The sequence below is a fragment of the Pipistrellus kuhlii genome, unplaced genomic scaffold (genome assembly GCF_014108245.1).
Source record: "Pipistrellus kuhlii isolate mPipKuh1 unplaced genomic scaffold, mPipKuh1.p scaffold_m20_p_5, whole genome shotgun sequence".
Classification (NCBI taxonomy): domain Eukaryota; kingdom Metazoa; phylum Chordata; class Mammalia; order Chiroptera; family Vespertilionidae; genus Pipistrellus; species Pipistrellus kuhlii.
The window spans coordinates 39,023,021-39,042,215 of NW_023425551.1; the positions used below are offsets into that span (position 1 = coordinate 39,023,021).

Consider the following 19,195-nt stretch of genomic DNA (forward strand, 5'->3'; position numbering starts at 1 on the left):
CTTACTCTGTGGATGATTCCTGCAATCCCATGGCTTTAAAACTATTTATGCTGATTATACTCGTTTGTTTCTTCAGCCCCAACCTCACTCTTGAACTCCAGACTATTATATCCAACTGCTTATGACATATCACCACATGAATGTCTGAAAGGCAGTTCAAACTGGGCGTGCCCCATTCTGAACTCTGATCCTCTCCACCAGCGTTTTTCAACCGCTGTTCCGCGGCACACTAGTGTGCCGCGAGATGTTGCCTGGTGTGCCGTAGGTGCAGACAAGACAAGAATTTTATAATTTTTCACTATTTTGTTTACTTAATATTTCATAATAAAGTAATTATAAAATACTTTCTTTGTGTTTATTTGATTCCTATTCAAGAGAATTACTTTATATATAGTCAATATAGGCACAGAGTTAAATTTTTTAACATTTTCTAATGGTGGTGTGCCTCGCGATTTTTTTCATGAAACAAGTGTGCCTTTGCCCAAAAAAGGTTGAAAAACACTGCTCTCCACCAACCATCAAACCTGCTCCAGTCTCAATCCTTCCATCTCAGCAAACAGCTGCTCTCAGTGATTTAGGCTAAACTCCCCAAATCATTCTTGACTCTTCTTATTTTTCTCCTATCTCACATCTGACCCACCAGCCACTCCTGTTGACTCTACCTTTAAAATAGTTCCAGAATCCCAATCACCACTCAGTCCTGCTCCCATTGATACCACCCTGGTCCAGCAGTTGCCGACCGGTGGTCCACGGACCACTGGTGGTCATGGGGTCCAAAAAGTTGGCGACCACTGCCTAATCCAATCCACTGTCTTCCTGGATGAAATGTAATAACCTCCTAACCACTGAACTGTTTTCTCCTTTGCCCCCTCATGCTGTTTTTACTAACATCAGTCAAGTTGATCCTTTAAAAACATAAATAAAATCATGTCACTCCTTTATTTAAAACTCGCCAATGATTTTTTACATCATTGAAAAAAAAATCCAAATTCTTCACTGTAACATAAAAAGGTCTTTGAATACACTGAGGACCCTAGTGTTTACAACTAGCTGCTTTCTTTGCCAATCACTCTTCCTCCATATACCAGCGTGGTTCCCTCGCTCATGTCCTTCACACCTCTGCTCAAATGTCATCTTCCCGAAGAGGCCCTATTGGACTCCAGCCCTCCTCCTTCCCTATCTCCTTATTCTGCTTTATCTTTTTCACAGCGTTTACCACCTTGTGACTTAGTCCATATTTGTCTATTTGATTATTTTTTTTTTGTTTCTCCACTCAAAGAAGATACAGAAGAACAGAGACCTGATTTATTTAGTATCTCCAATGCTTAGAACAATGCCCAACACATAGCTCTCAATATCAGTGAATTTATTTTATAACAAATTATGGATAAATTAATTTCTAAGTATACTTTAAGATTCAGAATTAATTTTTAATCTAATTTTAATTAGTCTATTCTATTAATTAATTTAACCTAACAGAAAAGAGGGAGAACTATAATCGTATACTGAAAAGTCTTTATAGCTCCTTTTCCTTCTAGTCAGAAGGAGAAACCTGCATTTCCCCAACTCCTCCAGGAGAGAGGCTTTGACTGACAGTCGGGAAATTATTGCAGCTCCCATCACAGGCGCAAGAATGCAGTATATTCTTGCAGAAGAGGCATGGCCTGCGGCACGGAATGGGGAATAGATGGATTAGAAAGGTTAGGCTTAGCCTTTAAATCCTGTCAGTTGCGCTTATTACACAGGACTGGCATTCACGATAACCTCCCAGGCTCGGTAATGCCAAGCACAAAGGCAGATATCACAGAGAGACAAGAGGAATATTCCACAGCACATGCAACACGTCCAGCGGGCCCCCTTGGACAACCCCTCCCCTGGAAAACCCCTGCCGGGATGGGTTTTGCCTTTGTTTCACTGTTCTGTAGTTGTTGTTTTCTCCCTCATTATAACATAAGTTTTTCTAAAAGACACTGCATCACAGAAAATCCCTAGGTGCTCTTAAAGGATCCACTTTGAGAAAAAAAAAAAAAAAAAAAAAAAAAAAAAAAAAAAACACACAAAAAAACCTACCAGGAAAGCTGGGTCTCACAGATGGAAACAGAACCAGCGTTTGCAAGTGCCAGTTGCACTAGAGTCTTTTCAGTTCAACTTTGTTGATCTTTGGTGACTGGTTCTGGTGTATTTTTTCCCAGAGAATCTGTGTTTGGGCAGGAATACAAAGGCTTACAATTTACAGTATCGTGAATTTGTCTGTCACCTGCCAAGAATCATTGCCTGAGGAAGAGCCTCCTGCAGAAGGAAGGGCTCTCAGACAAGCCCATGTACGTAGGACAATGGAGGAAGCTAAGGTCCAGTCCTTCAAAGCCTATGCGGGTCCCATTGAGGCCTTTCAGAAACAAATGTCCATCTGCATCCAGTCTGGCACTCAATGCAGGACAAATGGGAGGACGGGTCACTTGAGGACCACCTCCAGGGAGGGAGGGTGTCCCCAGAGAGTTCAAAGCTCAGACTGGAGGAGTAGAAGCTAGTGTTTAATATTTTGATACATCCTGTCATTCAGCAAACTGGAGGAGCTTAGCTCCGAGGGAGGCATCAACAATGGACAAAACATGTCTGAATAACAACTGAGATCAAGAAATACAAGATGCTAAAAGCCGAGTGGTCCAGGACGCAGTGGGGAAGATGAGAAACATTACAGACACCTAACGGGGCTGGGCACTGCCTCAGTGATGCTCACCTGCTCACGTGGAGGCAGGGCTGGGGTTTCTCCAGGTTAAACAAAGAGGCTGTGGTACAACCTCAGGCGGCTCACGACTACCTCTTGGCACGGAATATTATCTCCCGGAACCCACTCCTCCCTGACCTCCACTGGCAGAATGCAGAGGGGTTGAACTTGAAAGAGAGGAACTGGACAGTGCTAGCGGGGGAGCTGACCATCTCATGGTAGAACCTCTCCTGCAGCTTATGGCAATCTAAGTCATGTGACCTGAGGAAAGGTCCACTGCCGAGCCCTACCTCAAATGCTGAGACTCCACTCCTTCTGATCAACTGGGATAAGACCCGGCCAGGGGCTGCGGTCAGGGTGACCCTGGCTGGTGTGACAAAGCAATAGAGGTAAGAGCGACAATTGCAGTAGAAGGTGGTGGTCTCTAAAGTTACCAGTGAGCGTTATTAATCAGAATTCAGTCATGAAGTGGTCCCATTGCCCTGCTGGAAGGAGGCACCCTTGAATACTTAGCCCAAATGTGTCCTGAGCAGCAGGGGTGGTTAATGAGTAGTTGAAACTGCAAACTCTAATGAAGACCCTTCACGCTAGAACAAGATTAGGGCTCCTGGTTCCAGTTCCTCAGGCAGGACATGGGACCCGAAACAAATGGAAGAGGAGTAAGGGGTCTCGGGTGATTCTTTGCACAAGGCATGATGGGATAGGCCACCTCCACCAGTGCCCAAGCGTCGCTTGGCTGGCTCCGGGAGGGCAGGGCTAGGACTGATGTGGTACACAGACCCTCTGGCGTCCCTGCCATTCCTCCTGCAGCTCCTCTTCCCACATCACCGAGCGTCCACCCTCTCAAATCAGTCTTGTCATTCTTTTTCTTCTCTTTATTTTCCCTCCCATGTTTATGTTGCTTCTTAAATTAGTTGCTGGTAGGGATTTTCTTGAATCAGCATGACAAGTCGTAGGGTGACCTATTCCCCTCCCTTATGAACAGTAAGTCAGCATCTTCAGAAAATTTTATAGCTCATGTCTTCAAAGCTATCTTCCTCATTTCTTGCTTTAGGAAACTTTTTATTTTATTTTATTTTTTTGTAATGAATTTTTATTGATTTCAGAGAAGAAAGGGAGAGGGAGAGAGAGAGAGAAACATCAATGAGAGGGAATCACTGACTGGCTGCCTCCTGCATGCCCCCTTTAGGGGATCGAGCCCGAAACCCAGGCATGTGTTCTTGCCCAAAATGGAACCCTGGACCCTTCAGTTTGCAGGCCGACGCTCTATCCACTGAGCCAAACTGTCTAGGGTGCTACAGGAAACTTTTAAGTTGCTTGCTTCTGGATTTGTGGATAGAGTACCCTGAAGGAATTGAACATGGTAAATCTAGACAGCTAAGCTCTTTACTAAACACACAACTGTGCACACAGGAACACAAGCACTCTTCAACTGAAAATTAGAGGTGGCCTAATATTGTTTATAGGAATAAATGAGTAAATTTCCCCTCTTTTTAATATTTTGTTTATTTGGGATTTTTTTTTTTTCTGTATAGTAAAGCAAAATGTCAAATTACCACAATTTTGAATTTATAAACCAACAGATAAATTAAATACTACTGAATAAATAAATTTTAAATGATCATATATTCAAAACAAATAAAACCATTTGCATAAAGCTCTTCAAGAGACTTCTGTAGACAGAACATGAACCATAAGATCTAGCTGTAAGAAACTGCCATGAATGTAATTTTTGTTTCTAAGCCATTACACTAAAGATATGTTTCTCCACAAGGTGGCGCCTATGTTAAAAGCAAAAGAATTTTCTAAATTATTCATGTACAGCACAGCACCTCTACCACTGACGCCTTAAGTTTATTTTTAGGAAAGAAAAAAAAATCAAGTAAGGATAATAAAGCATATGAAATCTACTTTTAAAATGTTTCTATCATTTGAGAAATGTCCATAAATATTTCTGTCGAAATGCTTGATTTAAGCAATACTGATTAGAATTCAGTAGTTTTCCATAAATCAGGTACTAAGATTTTAATGTAGTTCAGACTTTTTGTCCTTGTATTTAGAAACTCTCATGATGTGACCCCCAATTAAGTTTTTATAACTTAATTACAATTAAGTTTCTACAACTTAATTCTGCATTCTATGCTCCCTCTGCTAAAGCCAACAGTCAACTGATCACACTCAGGCAATACTGTTTTCTTCACCTTGATAATCTTCATCCTAACTTTTTCAATATCCATATGTCAAAACCCTACCCAGTCTTCAAGATCCACATCCTGTACAAAGATTTTCAAGTTCTCCCCTGCATGCAACCTCCAGCTGGGATTAATCTCCTGGGTCTCCAAACTACCACAGACATTGAACTAAGGCCATGGGCGCTAGGTCACTCTGTCTGACTTCAAATCCTGGCTCCTCTACTTACTGGAATAATGAGATTGGGAAAATGATTCAATTCTATGTGCCCCCATACAATGAAAATAATACCTATCTCAAAAGATTGTTTTAAGAACTGAGAAAATGCTTTGTATCACTACAGCTGTGTATGGCTTTGTGTCAACAAAACTGCTTAAACAAGTATGGGTTTATTTTTTCCACAACACTTGGGTTAGGCAGCCCGGCGTGCAAACAAACCAAGCTCCTTGTATTTTCCTATGTGGCTAATCTTAGCCTATGGTTTCATGGCAACAAAATAGCTGCCATATCTCTGGACATTGCATCTCCATTAGATCAGAAAGAAAAGAGAAGGCGATACAACAAAAACCATGTGCCAGCTAAGTCTGTCATTACTCACCAGAAAACAATAGGTTTCCTACAACCACTGCCACATAGACTTCCATTTACATTCCATTTGCCAGGTCGAGGTCACATGACTACCACATCTATAAAAGAACTCAGGAAGTTGACTTTTTATGGCTAGAAGCACTACTGTCTCCAATCTAATTGAAGCTCCGTACAAAGAAAAAAGAGGAAATGGATATTGTGTAGGCAATCAGAATATAGACTAAGGCTCTGAACACTGTTTCTACGATGACAAATCTGCAATAAATGCTAATTATCATGTTTCTTTTTCATGCAAGTATGTGTTTTTGCTGTGAATGAATTATGTGTGAGTATCTTATCTCATGTTTTACCTATGAGAGATGGATGGCAGGATCCATCCTATTTTATGTTCATGGCTGTTGTACATCCTAGAAGAGAAACTACTAGAATTATTTAGTAAAATTCACAAGTTTGAAAACTATAGTCCCTGAAAGAAATGTTTTTAAAAAATGTCAAAAGTGCCTTTCCAGCAGTGATGACCTCCTCACGACAACCTGCCTCTCGCTAAGGACCTCCTCCATCCCTCTCAGAAGAGAAGAGGAAACACACGAAGTGCCTAGTGCAGAGCCCCGATTCCTACTCCATGGATGTCAAATGCCCAGGATGCTATAAAATCACCACCATCTTTAGCCATGTGCAAACAGTAGTTTTGTGTGTTGATTGCTCCACTATTCTTTCCAACCAACAGGAGGAAAGCAAGGCTTACAGAAGGATGATCCTTCAGAAGGAAACAGCACTAAAAGCACCTTGAATCAAGATGAGTGGGGGAACCATCCCAATAAACACATTTTGGATTAAAAAAAAAATGATGTCAAAAGCCTTCATAGGGAGCCTGGTCACGTGCTAATCCTCATCAAGGACAATCTAATTGAAAGTGCTAAATGAAGGGACACAGACATTTCAACTAACAGTTGTAATAATGTATCCACATAAAGGTAACCACTGGATTGTGTTGTATATAATACATTTGTGATTTGATGATTGAGCTTTTTAAAAATATATATATATATATATTTTTTTTTAATTGATTTTTTACAGAGAGGAAGAGAGAGGGATAGAGAGTTAGAAACATCGATGAGAGAGAATCACCGATCAGCTGCCTCTTGCACACCCCCTTCTGGGGATGTGCCTGAAACCAAGGCACATGCCCTTGATCGGAATTGAACCTGGGACCTTTCAGTCCGCAGGCTGACGCTCTATCCACTGAGCCAAACTGGTTTTGGCAAGCCTTTAATTAATTTTTTAAGGAGGCTTCCTTCCAAATACAGCAAGAACACTTCTACAAATTTCTAGAAGATTCATATCAAATGTTTAAAAGTACTACTTTGAGCCATTTCCTTCCTTTTCTCCCCCAATAGGCACATATCCCTTACCTTCTAAGGGACCCCATGAGACTTGTAACCAGGGCCCCTTTTCTCTGACTCCCCAGTGAGATAAAGCAGCCCAGCCTAGGCTTTCCTGTTCCTTCTATGCCCTTCCTCGTTTCACTGTTCTGAGTTTTGTTGTTGTTGTTGTTGTTTTGTGTGTGTTTTTCTGCAGCCAATACATTCTTATTTGCTTTTCTTAATTAAAAAAAAAAAGGACTAACTTATGTTCATTAGAATATAAAAAAAAGAAAAAAACAGATTTGATTTTCAGACTATTTTAAAGACTGTTAAAAACCACAAAGAAAAAATAATATAATTAAAACATCCTAATTAAAAAAAAAAGAATGGTGTAGCCTGGCCAGTGTAGCTCAGTGGTTGAACATCAACCCATGAACCAGGAGACTGGGGTTTGATTCCTGGTCAGGGCTCAATCCCCAGTAGGAGGTATGCAGGAGGCAGCCGATCAATGATTCTCATCATTGATGTTTCTATCTCCCCCTCTCTCTCTCTTCCTCTCTCTTAAAAAAAAAAAAAAATCCATCAATAAAAACACTGTTGTTGTTTTTAAAAGGGAGGTGTAGCTATCACTTTGAGATTCTATTATCTTCCTTCACACGTTTACACAAGATCGCTTGCTTTATGTGAAATTTCTAAGGTTACAAGCAAGTTGCAGAAGCATAGCCTAGCCTTCTCTAAGATGTCAAGAAGAGACCCTGGGATAGATAAGGATCTAACATTGCACTACCAGGAAAACTGGTAACTTTTGCTATCCTGCAATAATTTTATTACCATTAATGTGACTTAAGGAATTTTCCAGTCCATCGCCCCTGAAACCGATTCTTCCTTCCCTATTTTAGAACAGTGGAAGGATGATGGATTAAATACTCTATCTAGGTGCCTTAGAAGAGAGGGAAGAATGAAGTCAAATGGAATTCTTAGATGTGGTATGATTAATGCTAAGATAGTGGTCGCCACAGGGAGCTGTCACAACACTTGCCTTGGGATGCCTCACTTAATGAAGTTGTAAGTAATTCTTCTTATGAGAAAGCTGAGTTTCTTCACATTGGATGAACAAACCCTACATTTTTGGCTCCTTCTCCATTAATGTGACTTTGGCATTTCAAAGCTGTGAGATTAATCATTCTGTCAGCTAGTCATGTCCAATACAATGTTCTTCATTATGCTTAAATTAACAATATATATTATTTAGCAAAATGTAGAGATAAATTATATACACTTACATCACCTTTAAAAATAATGGCCTCATTATCTGAGAAAGCAGAACATTTTTTTGATAGTTTCTAACATTAAGAGAAAGAAGTGGTCCCAGCAATTAAATATAATGAAACATGATGGTCATTACCAGTTATAAAAAAGCCAAATTAATAATTAAGACTTACTTTTATAACTAGTGCTCTTTCAAGGTGATGAACACATCCCATAAAGTTTTACTGATGAAGCTGGGCTTCTCCACACAGAACTAGTTTCTTATAATGCTAGCATGAGCAGAAAAGAAAGAAACATGACTTAAAATACTGACAGCCAAAGATGGAAGGTCTCTGAAAAAAATGAATAGGGCTGAAGCCACTGTTCACGTGTAGCTGGCCACTATTATGCTACTAATGCGTGCTGGAGCAGAGACAGAAGCAAAGAGCCAGAAGGAATGACTGCACTGTGGTGCAGTCCATGCTGAGAGAGTGGTGGACACGGGGTGTTCAGGAGCACCTGGCTGGGGATGCTTCATGTCATGGAAGGAAGCTGTGAAGTAATTCTTCCTAAGAAAATTATACCATCAATATCCAGGAGTGTTCTACAAAGCACTAAGGCTCTATTACTCATTCTCTTATCTGAACTAGTGTAACTTTTGGAGCATTGAATATCTTCAGGTACTTCACTGTGCTCCATACACAGTAATAATTCAGGCCACTGGAAATCCATTTCTAACAAGTGCAATAGTGTGTTGGTCTGGAAATTTGAATCACTCTGAGAAAACATTCCCTGAGCATTTTTTCATCCATCCATTCTTTACTTCTAGTAAATCCTAATACATAGTAGGTGCTCAGTAAGTACTTGATGAATTAATGGATCTCAGTTTGAGAGTAAACTATTAATACAAATGGATGGTTTCTGTGAAGTACACAAAGAAAATAAATACTCACAAATTAATTTAAGACATTCAATGGATATCTAGTTAAAATATAAATCTTCTTAAAAATTGATGTTTGGCCAGTTATGTTTTTTATTTTGAAATTAACCACAAAGACCATATATTTTGCCATCAATTGGTTTTCTTTTTAAAAATCTTCTATTTAGAATTGTAAAACTCCTATACACTACTTCTTCAGACAGATACTAAATGCTTCCAGCAGAGGGCTCAAGAATTCTATTTTAAGGAAAGAAGTTTAAAAATTTTATTATCCAACAGCAGCTATTATAAAATTCTTCCAGAAGGCAATTCACACACACGAATAAGAAGTTCCTTCTCTTGATCAAGTAATCTCAGATCTATAAATTTATTGAAAACAATCCAAATAAAAGGAAAAAATGGATTATAATAAGAGATTATTTACATATTATTCATTTATGGATAAATCGATATTTACACCTAATTTCAGAAAATAAATTGAAGTAAATTATAATCACAAAAATCTTTATATAATTACTTAGGCATATGGAAAAATACCAGGGAAAACATGGACAGATAATATAGAATGTGTAAGTAAGTGAGAATTTTGGTGAATATTGTTTTACACTTTTATTCTGGTTTATGTTTGTGTGAACATCTGAGCGATTTTTTTCATCTTCAAAGATGAAAAATATAATTTATTTTTATAGCATTTGTATGTCTCATATTTTTAGTGATAAAAATAAGGATGGAAAAATTTTAGGAAAGAAGTGAAATGGCTTATTTATGGAACAACTTAGAAATTTGGAAACATTTTATTTTTGTAGGCAGAATGAACTGGGTGTAGCATTTTATTCATGCCTACAAATAACATTTAAGTACCCCTGAGATTCCAGAAACTTCCAGACAAGAGGTCCCAAATCTCTTTATTCACTTCATTGATTTACTCATAGTCTATCTTATTTTGAGAAGAATCTGAGGTATCAACACAAGCATTTAAAAATTAGGAACTATAAGTATTTCAAGCTAAAGAAAACAAAAAGTATTATGAGATTAAAAGAGAATATTTACTTGTTCTTTATATATCGTTAAGGTATTCTTATCGATAGGTAATTTGTGTGAGTAGGTTATATTATCTAAAACTTTCATTTCAGGATATATATATATACACACACATATATATATCAATATTATATATATGCATATGAATATGTACTTATAACTATTAAAAATGAGCCACAAATATGGCCCTAAGCTCCCTAGCATAAAAACTAAAAAGAGAATCATGAAATCTAATATAAGATATGAAAATATCAAAATAGTAAAATAATCCTAGCTACCTTCTCCAGGCCCTGAGATCTAATGGAAATGTTCCTGCTGACATTAAATGTATCTTTACAATCTACAGATGATGTCTTATAGAATTATATACCTGAAACCTATATAATTTTATTAACCAATGTCACTCCAATAAATTGAATAAAAATAATTTTAAAAATCAAAGAGTATCATTGAATGTCTACACTTTCAATACTATCAAAAGTGTATTTTTTATAGAAAATTGCATAAAAAGTAAAAGTTAGTTAAAAAAAACAACAACAACAACCTTAAAACCCAGACATTCTGTTTTCATTTTCTACCATGATCCAGGTATAAAATTAAAATAGCTGAGCAGTGGTTCTTAATGACGGCAATACAACTTTCTCGGGAGGAATTTGGAAATTTGTTCAGGTATTTTTGGTTGTCCCAGGAGGGGGCACACTACTGGCATCTATTGGGCAGCAGCCAGGGGTGCTAGATGTTATGCAAAATGTAGGACCAACCACAAAGATTTGCCTTATATCCCGCACATGTGAATGCCTGCTGGACATGCACAGACCGTACAAACAGTTTATAAAAATCTAAGCCCAGAATCTAACTCTGTTTCATATGTAAGCACAATTTTGTGTGTGTCAAAACACACTAAAATTTCCAGGAGTGCTACCACAATAAAAACCAAAAGAAGACTATAGTTTTGTATATATTTTGACTAAGAGTTGTTCACTATTTTAGAAAACCATGTCCCCTAGGGCAGTAGTCTGCAAACTGCAGCTTGTGAGCCACATGCGGCTCTCGAGCCGTGGTTTGCTGCTCTGTTAACTAATGAGTTTGCCGACCACTACGTAAGGCATTGGCCTTACCCAGAAGTTTTGACTTAAGGTGAAAGACATTAGTACATTATTAAAATGATTTTTAAGTGTTTTTTCCCTAAGGCAGTGGTCGCAAACACTTAAGTGAACAGAGCAGCAAACCTCGGCTCACGAGCCCATGCAGCTCTTTGGCCGCGGCTCTTCCACAAAATACCATGTGCGGGCGCGCACGTACAGTGCGATTGAAACTTCGTGGCCCACGCGCAGAAGCCAGTTTTCCGCCTGGGTAAGTCTATTTTGAAGAATTGGCATTAGAACACTCAAGGGGCCAAAGAGCCAGATGTGGCTCCAGAGCCGTGGTTTGCCGATCACTGCCCTAGGACATACCTCTGAGGTATCTTGGTTTCCAGTAAAACATTTAGGTGTCAGTCTACATCTATATGCAGGAGCCCCCGGCATGGCCAATCCACCTGGAGGTGTAGATAGGTGACTATTTCATTATGTCTTCTGAAAGGGTTCTGCCCAAACATTTACATACTGAAATATAAATTATTTTTATTGTAATTTCTTTCCTTCTGTTTGTTCTTTATATATCATTAAGGCTTTCTTATCGATATTAGGGTAATTTGTGTGAGTAGGTTATATTATCTAAAACTTTCATTTCAGGATAGTAAAGGTGGCCTTTTTATATTAAGATATAGTAATAGATGAGGTTGAGAACCTAATAGATGAGGTTGAGAACCACCAAGTTGGACAGACTGCATATCTTCTGGGAATCCATTATGTATATAATTCCTCTCAGATGAACTTTTAGTAAGAGCTCTCCAGCAAACAGGCTGAGGCTAGGTACAATTGTTACTGAACAAGGGGAAAGTTCATATACTTAAAGAGGCTTACATCTTCTTATCAAAAATAAGGATCTAATCAAGATTCTTCACTAAATAAACTGTCAATCTCCCTCCACTCAGAGGTGATTTGATGGAGCACCTGAATAATTTCCTTAGAGAATAATTTTGAGTGCAGCCCAAATTCCAGTGATCAAGAAAGAACACAATTGTAATGATTTCTGCTTAGAAGTATTCCAAAACAGGAGTTACTGAGCAAATGGCTCCTCAAACCTAAGAAAAAATTCCATATGGACACCATCCTATATAATAAAAGGCCAAGGGTGTCACAACCGAAATGATTAGAGATCAGACCACCATGGCCCTTGTGGGCTTGCCCCAACCCCAAGCAAACAGTTAAGGGCAATCAGGCAGGCAAGCAGAGTGGTTAGGGGAGATCATGTAGGCAGGCCAGCAGTTAAGGGTGATCAGGTAGGTAGATGGCCCCTCACAGAGAGGCCCAGGCCAGCCAAGCCATCGCACCCGAGCCTGTTGCCTGCAGAGGGAGGCCACTGGTGGCAGGGGAGGTGGAGCAGTGCTGCACAGATGGGTAGCAGTGGCAGCGGCAGGGGTTGGGCCAGCTGCCTGTAGCCAGGAAAGGGAAGTCCCAACAGGCCCTGATCTCAGGCCAGGCCTAGGGACTCTACCCAAGGGGTCCCAGAATGTGAGAGGGTGCAGGCCGGGCTGAGGGACCCTCCTGCGTACACAAATTTTTGTGCACCAGGCCCTAGTAAAATATAAAATGCTTGGCTACAGAACTTGGTACCGAGACATTCAAGAAGAAACAAGTGCACATCCACTTCCAATTACTTAAGTGGGGTGACCTTCTATTTTGAGTCTCTGGACCTTAGCTGTTTCTACCTTGAAGGATGTCAGCTGGGGAAGGACTGATTGTTTAATGCTCCACTCTGACAATAAAGCCATTAACAAGAGCATTCAGGAAAAACTTCCCTTTCTATTCCTCATGCTGGCAGTAGGGTGTGGTTGGGAGATAGACAGAGTTGAAGGGAGAGTGGAGAAAGAAGGGCACCAAATCCTCCTTGTTTGAAGGGAATTTTATTGTATATACAATGAAGATAAGGTCAAAAGGCTGGGGCCACACCCATCCTTGTCATCTACTATTATCTCAGATACTCAGAGACTCTCACAGGGTTACCTGTGGGCATGTGCTATTCACAAGAGCTCAAGCACCTTGGCCCAGAACTAATGCCAAGAAAGCTGATGAATGCTATAAGAATACTGTTCAAATACATTTTGTTTTCAGTAAGTGACTGACTTTCACAATGTCCCAAAGGAAAGTATCTGCCCACGATGTGACTAATACTCAAGGAGAATACCAGACGAATGGGAGAGAGTCTGACTGCATTCTGGATGTGTGACAGCTGACAGCTTTGAAGCCCCGCCTCTCCCTTTTCCCTGCTCGCCCCACACCTGGGGAAAAGCACAGGTAAGTCCAAGTACTCTGCCTCGGCGCTGGTGGGAGGTTCAAACCGTGGAAGTCCCTGCCTTTGTGGGGAACCTTCAGCTCCACCCCATAACCAGAATGAATGCTGAAGCCACTCACCCCTACGTTCCCTTTCAGGCCATTCTGGACCTGCTTGGGAGCCTTGTAGATTATTAGGGAAAATCTAGGAAACATGATCTTAACCAAAATAGTGGATTTATTACCAGATTGGAAAGCTGATGTCAGCAGTTTGGCCACAGTCACACTTCCTCCCACAGAGATATTCCAGACATTGAAGCGCTAAGCAGATAGATTTATAATTCCTGCAGGATAAACTACACCCTGGGTACACAGTGAGCAGACAGCACATGCAGATTTAATGAGAGAGAACCTGCAGGTACTGCTGGGTGAAGAAAGGACTCTGCAGCTAAAATGTTTAACCACTGACTACCTTAACACTGCTCCCAAGAAAAGCATTTAAGAAAATTCTCTCCCAGATTTGTTCCATGCCAACCATTTATTGCAGCCGGTTATGTTAATAAGTAAGTCTGATGGGGACCTTTTCCATGCAAAGCGACACATCTATCCCTAAAGGGATGGTCCACGGGAAGACAGTTCTCATCAAGTTTCCTGTCACTCTGCAGCAGGGCCTGATGCTCAGGTCTCCAAGGAGAAGTATTCTGCTCTGGAGAATAAATACCATTTCAATGATCATCAAAATGCAATGCTACAGTATTTGCCTTATCAGAGCTAGCTACAAAAAAAACATGTGGAATGTATTAGGGAATCAACTGAGAATCATGAAGAAAAATGGTATAATGTAAGACCATGGAAAATTAAGGGGCAGTTTTCTTTAGTTTTGGATTTCATGAGCATTTTAACATGACCAAAATTATAGCTTTAAAAAAAAAAAAAGAGTACCACACTTGTTTGGAGTTCCAAAGACTTCAAACAGTAACATTAATGGTTATACACATAGCTCTGTGAAGATGGTGCTAAAGCATCCTTCTCTGGGTCAGGGAAAGCCAATTAGGATGGATGCTCCCACAGAGATTGGTTCTTCCATCACGTGGAAGGAGTAACTGGATAATGAAGAGAAAGCAAGGGAATAGAGATATCAAAGAAACGTTTTTCTTTAGTTGCTCAGAGATCGCACAGCTGCTCATGGCTGACCAAGCCAGCATTCTCTGGAGGTGGGACATTTTAAAGGGACAACAAATGTCACTATCGGTACGTAGTTCCTCTTTACTGGGTTTCTGGAATCTCTCCATCAGACTACAAGGGATGGAACAGGAGGACAGTTCTCCGGGAAGTAAGGGGAAGCTAACTAGGTTTAATGGGAGGTACTTAGCACAGTACTTGGTATACAGTCTCTCTCCCTTGGTGTCCTCATAGCCAGCGTGCTACATGTGAACCTCATTGTGGTTCTCAGACCTTCCGGCTTCCATTTTGGGCCAGTAACTCAAATTCCTAGAGGCTTATCCCAAGTCCTTTGGGGCTGGAAGTCCTCCTTCGTTCGGAGTAGTGCTCCTTTCTCTATATAAAAGGATCTCGTCTCTGTCCCTGCTCCTCACAGTCTGGCTGGGCTTTCTTATCAACCTCTGCTTGCTGACCAGTTTCTAGGATTTCTCCTCCCGGGCCACATCTCCGTCAGAATCCCTTTTGCCCCCTTCTTCCTGGTGTCTCTTCTACTCAGGACAAGTTCCAAACATGAATTAATTCTGGCCAGAGTTGGAAAGTGAAGAGATTGAGGGAGGCCAGGGTAACAGGGTCCTCTTGCCCACAAGAATTAAGTGAGAGCTTATGGGTGCTTTTAGCTTCACTTTTCTCCCTAAGGCAGATCTGCCCAGTGACAGTTCACATCACACCATTTGCTTTTGGCCTAGCTCCCAGGGCCAGCTTAGCACAGGGCCTGCCGTGTGTCCTCTGCCCCCAGTGGCTGGCTCTGCTGAGTATGGCTGTGCAAGGTCACCATGGGGGCTGCAATGCACGCTCTGCTCAACCTGTGTCTCAGGCAGGGTGTTCCCACAGAGAGGGCGTGCCCCTAATTAGTACAAAGAGTGTGTACTTGCTCAGCCCAGTGATAAGAAAAGTGCATGCATTTTCAGAGGACGAATTAGCATTAGGGGAAAAGCTCACTTTTTCTTTAAAACCTCCTAGATAAAACCTGTGACCAATTTTAAGAAGGCTAGGCTGTAGAGCAGTGTGTAGGAGGAACATGCACACATCTTGTTACACTTGGCGACATTCATTCATCACACCCCCTCTATACTGCCACATCTCTCCCAATACAGCAACCATTTCCAGACACTAGAAATACTTACATTTTATACTGTGCTTACTACAACTGACTAAATGTCTACTCAACTGTCAGGAGAAATGCTATAGTTAGAGAAATTCAACGTTATCCCAGATTTTTACAAGTCTAATAACATTTTACTGTGCATAATGTTCACAATAGTAAAAAACAATTAACAATTTGAAAAAGTATGAATTTATTCACACTTTCATATTCCAAATTCTTTGCTCAGGGTTAATTTCAATTCGTAGTAAGAGAAAGTAGCTTTTTATATTTCCTAAGCATACTCTAATTTCAATTTTTGCCATCATCTGTGTCCAGGTCTCAAAGGGAAGACAGGTTTATTATATATAGTCATTTGGGTGTTTAAGAACCCACACTGCCATAGATATTGTCCAAGGAACACTACAGCAACCTCCACTCTGCAGCAAAGAATCATCACATACAGAGTACAGAGCAGCATCTCTGGCCCTTGTGAGCTGATGTTGGAAAGGTGCCCAGGTTGAGAGAACCATCCAAAGAGTTCACTCTCTTGTCTGGCCAGTGTGGCTCAGTGGTTGAGCACTGACCTCTGAACCAGGATGTCAGGGTTTGATTCCCCGTCTGGGAACATGCTGGCTTGATCCCCAGTTGGGGGCATGCAGGATGCAGCCAAACAATGATTCTCTTTTATTGATGTTTCTATCTCTCTCCCTCTCCCTTCTTTTCTGAAATCAATACAAATATATATATATATATTTTTAAAAGAGTTCACTTGCCGAAAACTGGTTTGGCTCAGTGGATAGAGCGTCGGTCTGAGGACTGAAGGGTCCCAGGTTCAATTCCGATCAAGGGCATGTACATTGGTTGCAGGCACATCCCCAGAGGGGGTTGTGCAGGAGGCAGCTGGTCAATGTTTCTAGCTCTCTATCCCTCTCCCTTCCTCTCTGTAAAAAAAATCAATAAAATATATATTTTTTAAAAAGAGTTCAATCTCTAAAATGTCTAAGTACTTTACCTCCTTCACCAAAGTATAACAAGTATGACTTAACATTTTCTAATGACACAGCACCTTAAGAGAGAACAATGGCTGTGAAGGGAAGAGAACTGGGTTTGACTCATAGATCACTATGCACTGGAGAATGGCATCAGTCATTCACCGTGCTTCCTGGGCTGGTCGGGTTATGATGGGATCACTGCATTCCCAGGGGCTGTCAAGAAGGCTGGGAAAACAGCACACAGAAAGTGCTCAGGGCAATGCCTTGGCTCTTGTAGGAGGTGCCCGATGAAATGCCAACCCCCTGCCTGTCCCCTCAGTACATGATCTGAACAGTGGAGTTATTACCGCACTAGAGGCCTAATGCACGAAATTCATGCAAGAGTAGGCCTTCCTTCCCCCAGCTGCTGGCACCGGCTTCCCTCTGGCACCCGGGACCCAGGCTTCCTTTGCAGCCTCGGCTTCATCCGGAAGGTTATCCGGGAGGATGTCTGGTCTAATTAGCATAGTACGCTTTTATTCTTATAGATCTGTGCTGCAGGCTTCTCACCCTTCTGTGGATGGTCAACAATGAGTCATTGGGCAGAATAAATGCAACTTCAAATCTGGCCCTAGGATTTGCTTTTTTTTTTTTTTTTTTTTTTTTTTTTAAGCACTAATACCAAATATCTAACTATATATTTTTCACATTTGGCTTTCTTTCTCCTCATACTGTAAAAGTGGGATATGAGCATATGACTTCTAAGAAATAGGATATGGCTGCCCTACTGCATAATTGTTTCACTAACTTAAAACTATTAGTAGCTAAGAACCACAAAGCTTGAGATCTGAATCATATTGTCTTTATGCAGTTTTATTTTGATTTGCTGATAGCTGTACACTAACATGGCTCTTGTATTCGAGAGGGAGGGAGGGAGGGAGAGAGGGAGGAGGGGGAGGGAGGGAGGAAGGGAGGGAGGAAGAGGGAGAGGGAGAGGGAGAAGGAAGGGGGGGAGAGAGAGAGAGAGAGAGAGAGAGAGAGAGAGAGAGAGAGAGAGAGAGAGAGGGAAATTGTTCTCTGGAGATACATGTTAGTTCCACAACAATTTCAGTAATGAACAATTTTGCCTTTTAAACCATCACATTCTAATCTTGACCCCTTAACTCTGAGATATTTGAAGAGGACAGGGTGCCAAGATGCTAGACATAGCCTTTCGGGGTTTTACTTTTTTTTTTTTTTTTTTTTTTTTTTTTGGGGGGGGGGTCTTGTTTTTAAGCCAAAACTGAATCACTGAGCTTCAGTGATAACAACGAGAATTCAAGTTATCTTGCAAACTCCCGTTTAATAGTCCTTTAGGATGTTTTAAAATTATACCAACAAACCACTGAGCTAAGATGAAAATATTATGTTCCCTGGGTCCTATTTAAAAATCACAGTGCTTTACTTACCTTTCCATCATGTAGCTATAAAATTAAAGATGTGAAAATTTGTTAAAACATCGAGATGCATAACAAGAAAAATAATGAAGTCTCCTGCCTCAAGGAGAATCTCCTCTGATTAGCTACAGTTAACATGTTCGGCCTCTTAGATGCCCTGTACCATACCTGTCCTGTGTATGCGAACTCCAGAGCCTGCTTTAAGCCAAGGCTGGTCACACCATGCAAATTCACCTCATCAGCTCCACTTTCCACCATACAAAGACTGAACATGGCCTGAGGCGGGGAAAAGGAAGAGACAGAGAGTTATGGAACTTAAAAAGCAAGGGAACAAGGAAAAGTCCTAGGGAGACTAGGAAAGAAAAAAGTGTTATAGGTTCCAGACTGATACTGGTTTCTGCACTGCTATGACAAAGCTTCATTGACACAAGCCACTGCAAACTACTGTCTCACCAGCTACAGCAATACACAAAGAGCACTGCACACCCCACACGCAGACTCTCATTTACTCCCACAGCCCTTCTTCGGGGTGACTGTGTTTAGACTCACTCCCTGAACTCCTTCCCTCTCTGGATCCTGGGATTTCATGAAATATGCAGCACTCCCAAACACTCTGGTCAACAGGGCATGGAAAGCACACCCTTGTCTCCAACTGTTCTTCCTTTATTCCCCGTCTCAATGACACAGCCCATTCCTCTCTTCTGCTACATTATCACACACTAGTCCAGTGGTTCTCAAAATGTGGCTCCTGGGCTGCCAACATCGGTACAGCCCAGAAAATCGTTATAGATTCTTGGGATGGGTGTGTGTGTGTGTGTGTGTGTGTGTGTGTGTGTGTGTGTGTAGGGATGCCGGGGGAGTGTCCCAGGACCTGCTGAATCAGAAACTCAAAGTCAGTCCAGCAATCTGTGTTGTAAGGATCATCCAGGTGACTCTGATGCTCACTGGATTTTGAGAGCCACTGTCAAAGTTATTCAGTGAAAGTCAACATGCCCCTAAACTAACTCTTCAAA

At 40.9% G+C, this 19,195-nt stretch overlaps 1 protein-coding gene and 1 pseudogene across 4 annotated transcripts in view; one reads left to right on the forward strand and one right to left on the reverse strand.

Moving 5' to 3' along the window:
- The window catches only part of KLHL32 (kelch like family member 32), a 169,073-nt gene that overhangs the window by 84,867 nt on the left and 65,011 nt on the right, over positions 1–19,195 (reverse strand). For all 4 annotated transcript variants that reach the window (XM_036415116.2, XM_045572696.1, XM_045572695.1 and 1 more), the window contains exon 4: positions 18,351–18,458. In XM_036415116.2, coding sequence (XP_036271009.1) covers positions 18,351–18,458 — 108 coding nt within the window. The remainder of the gene's footprint in view (positions 1–18,350; positions 18,459–19,195) is intronic.
- On the forward strand, positions 6,028–6,336 carry LOC118705976 (annotated as a pseudogene).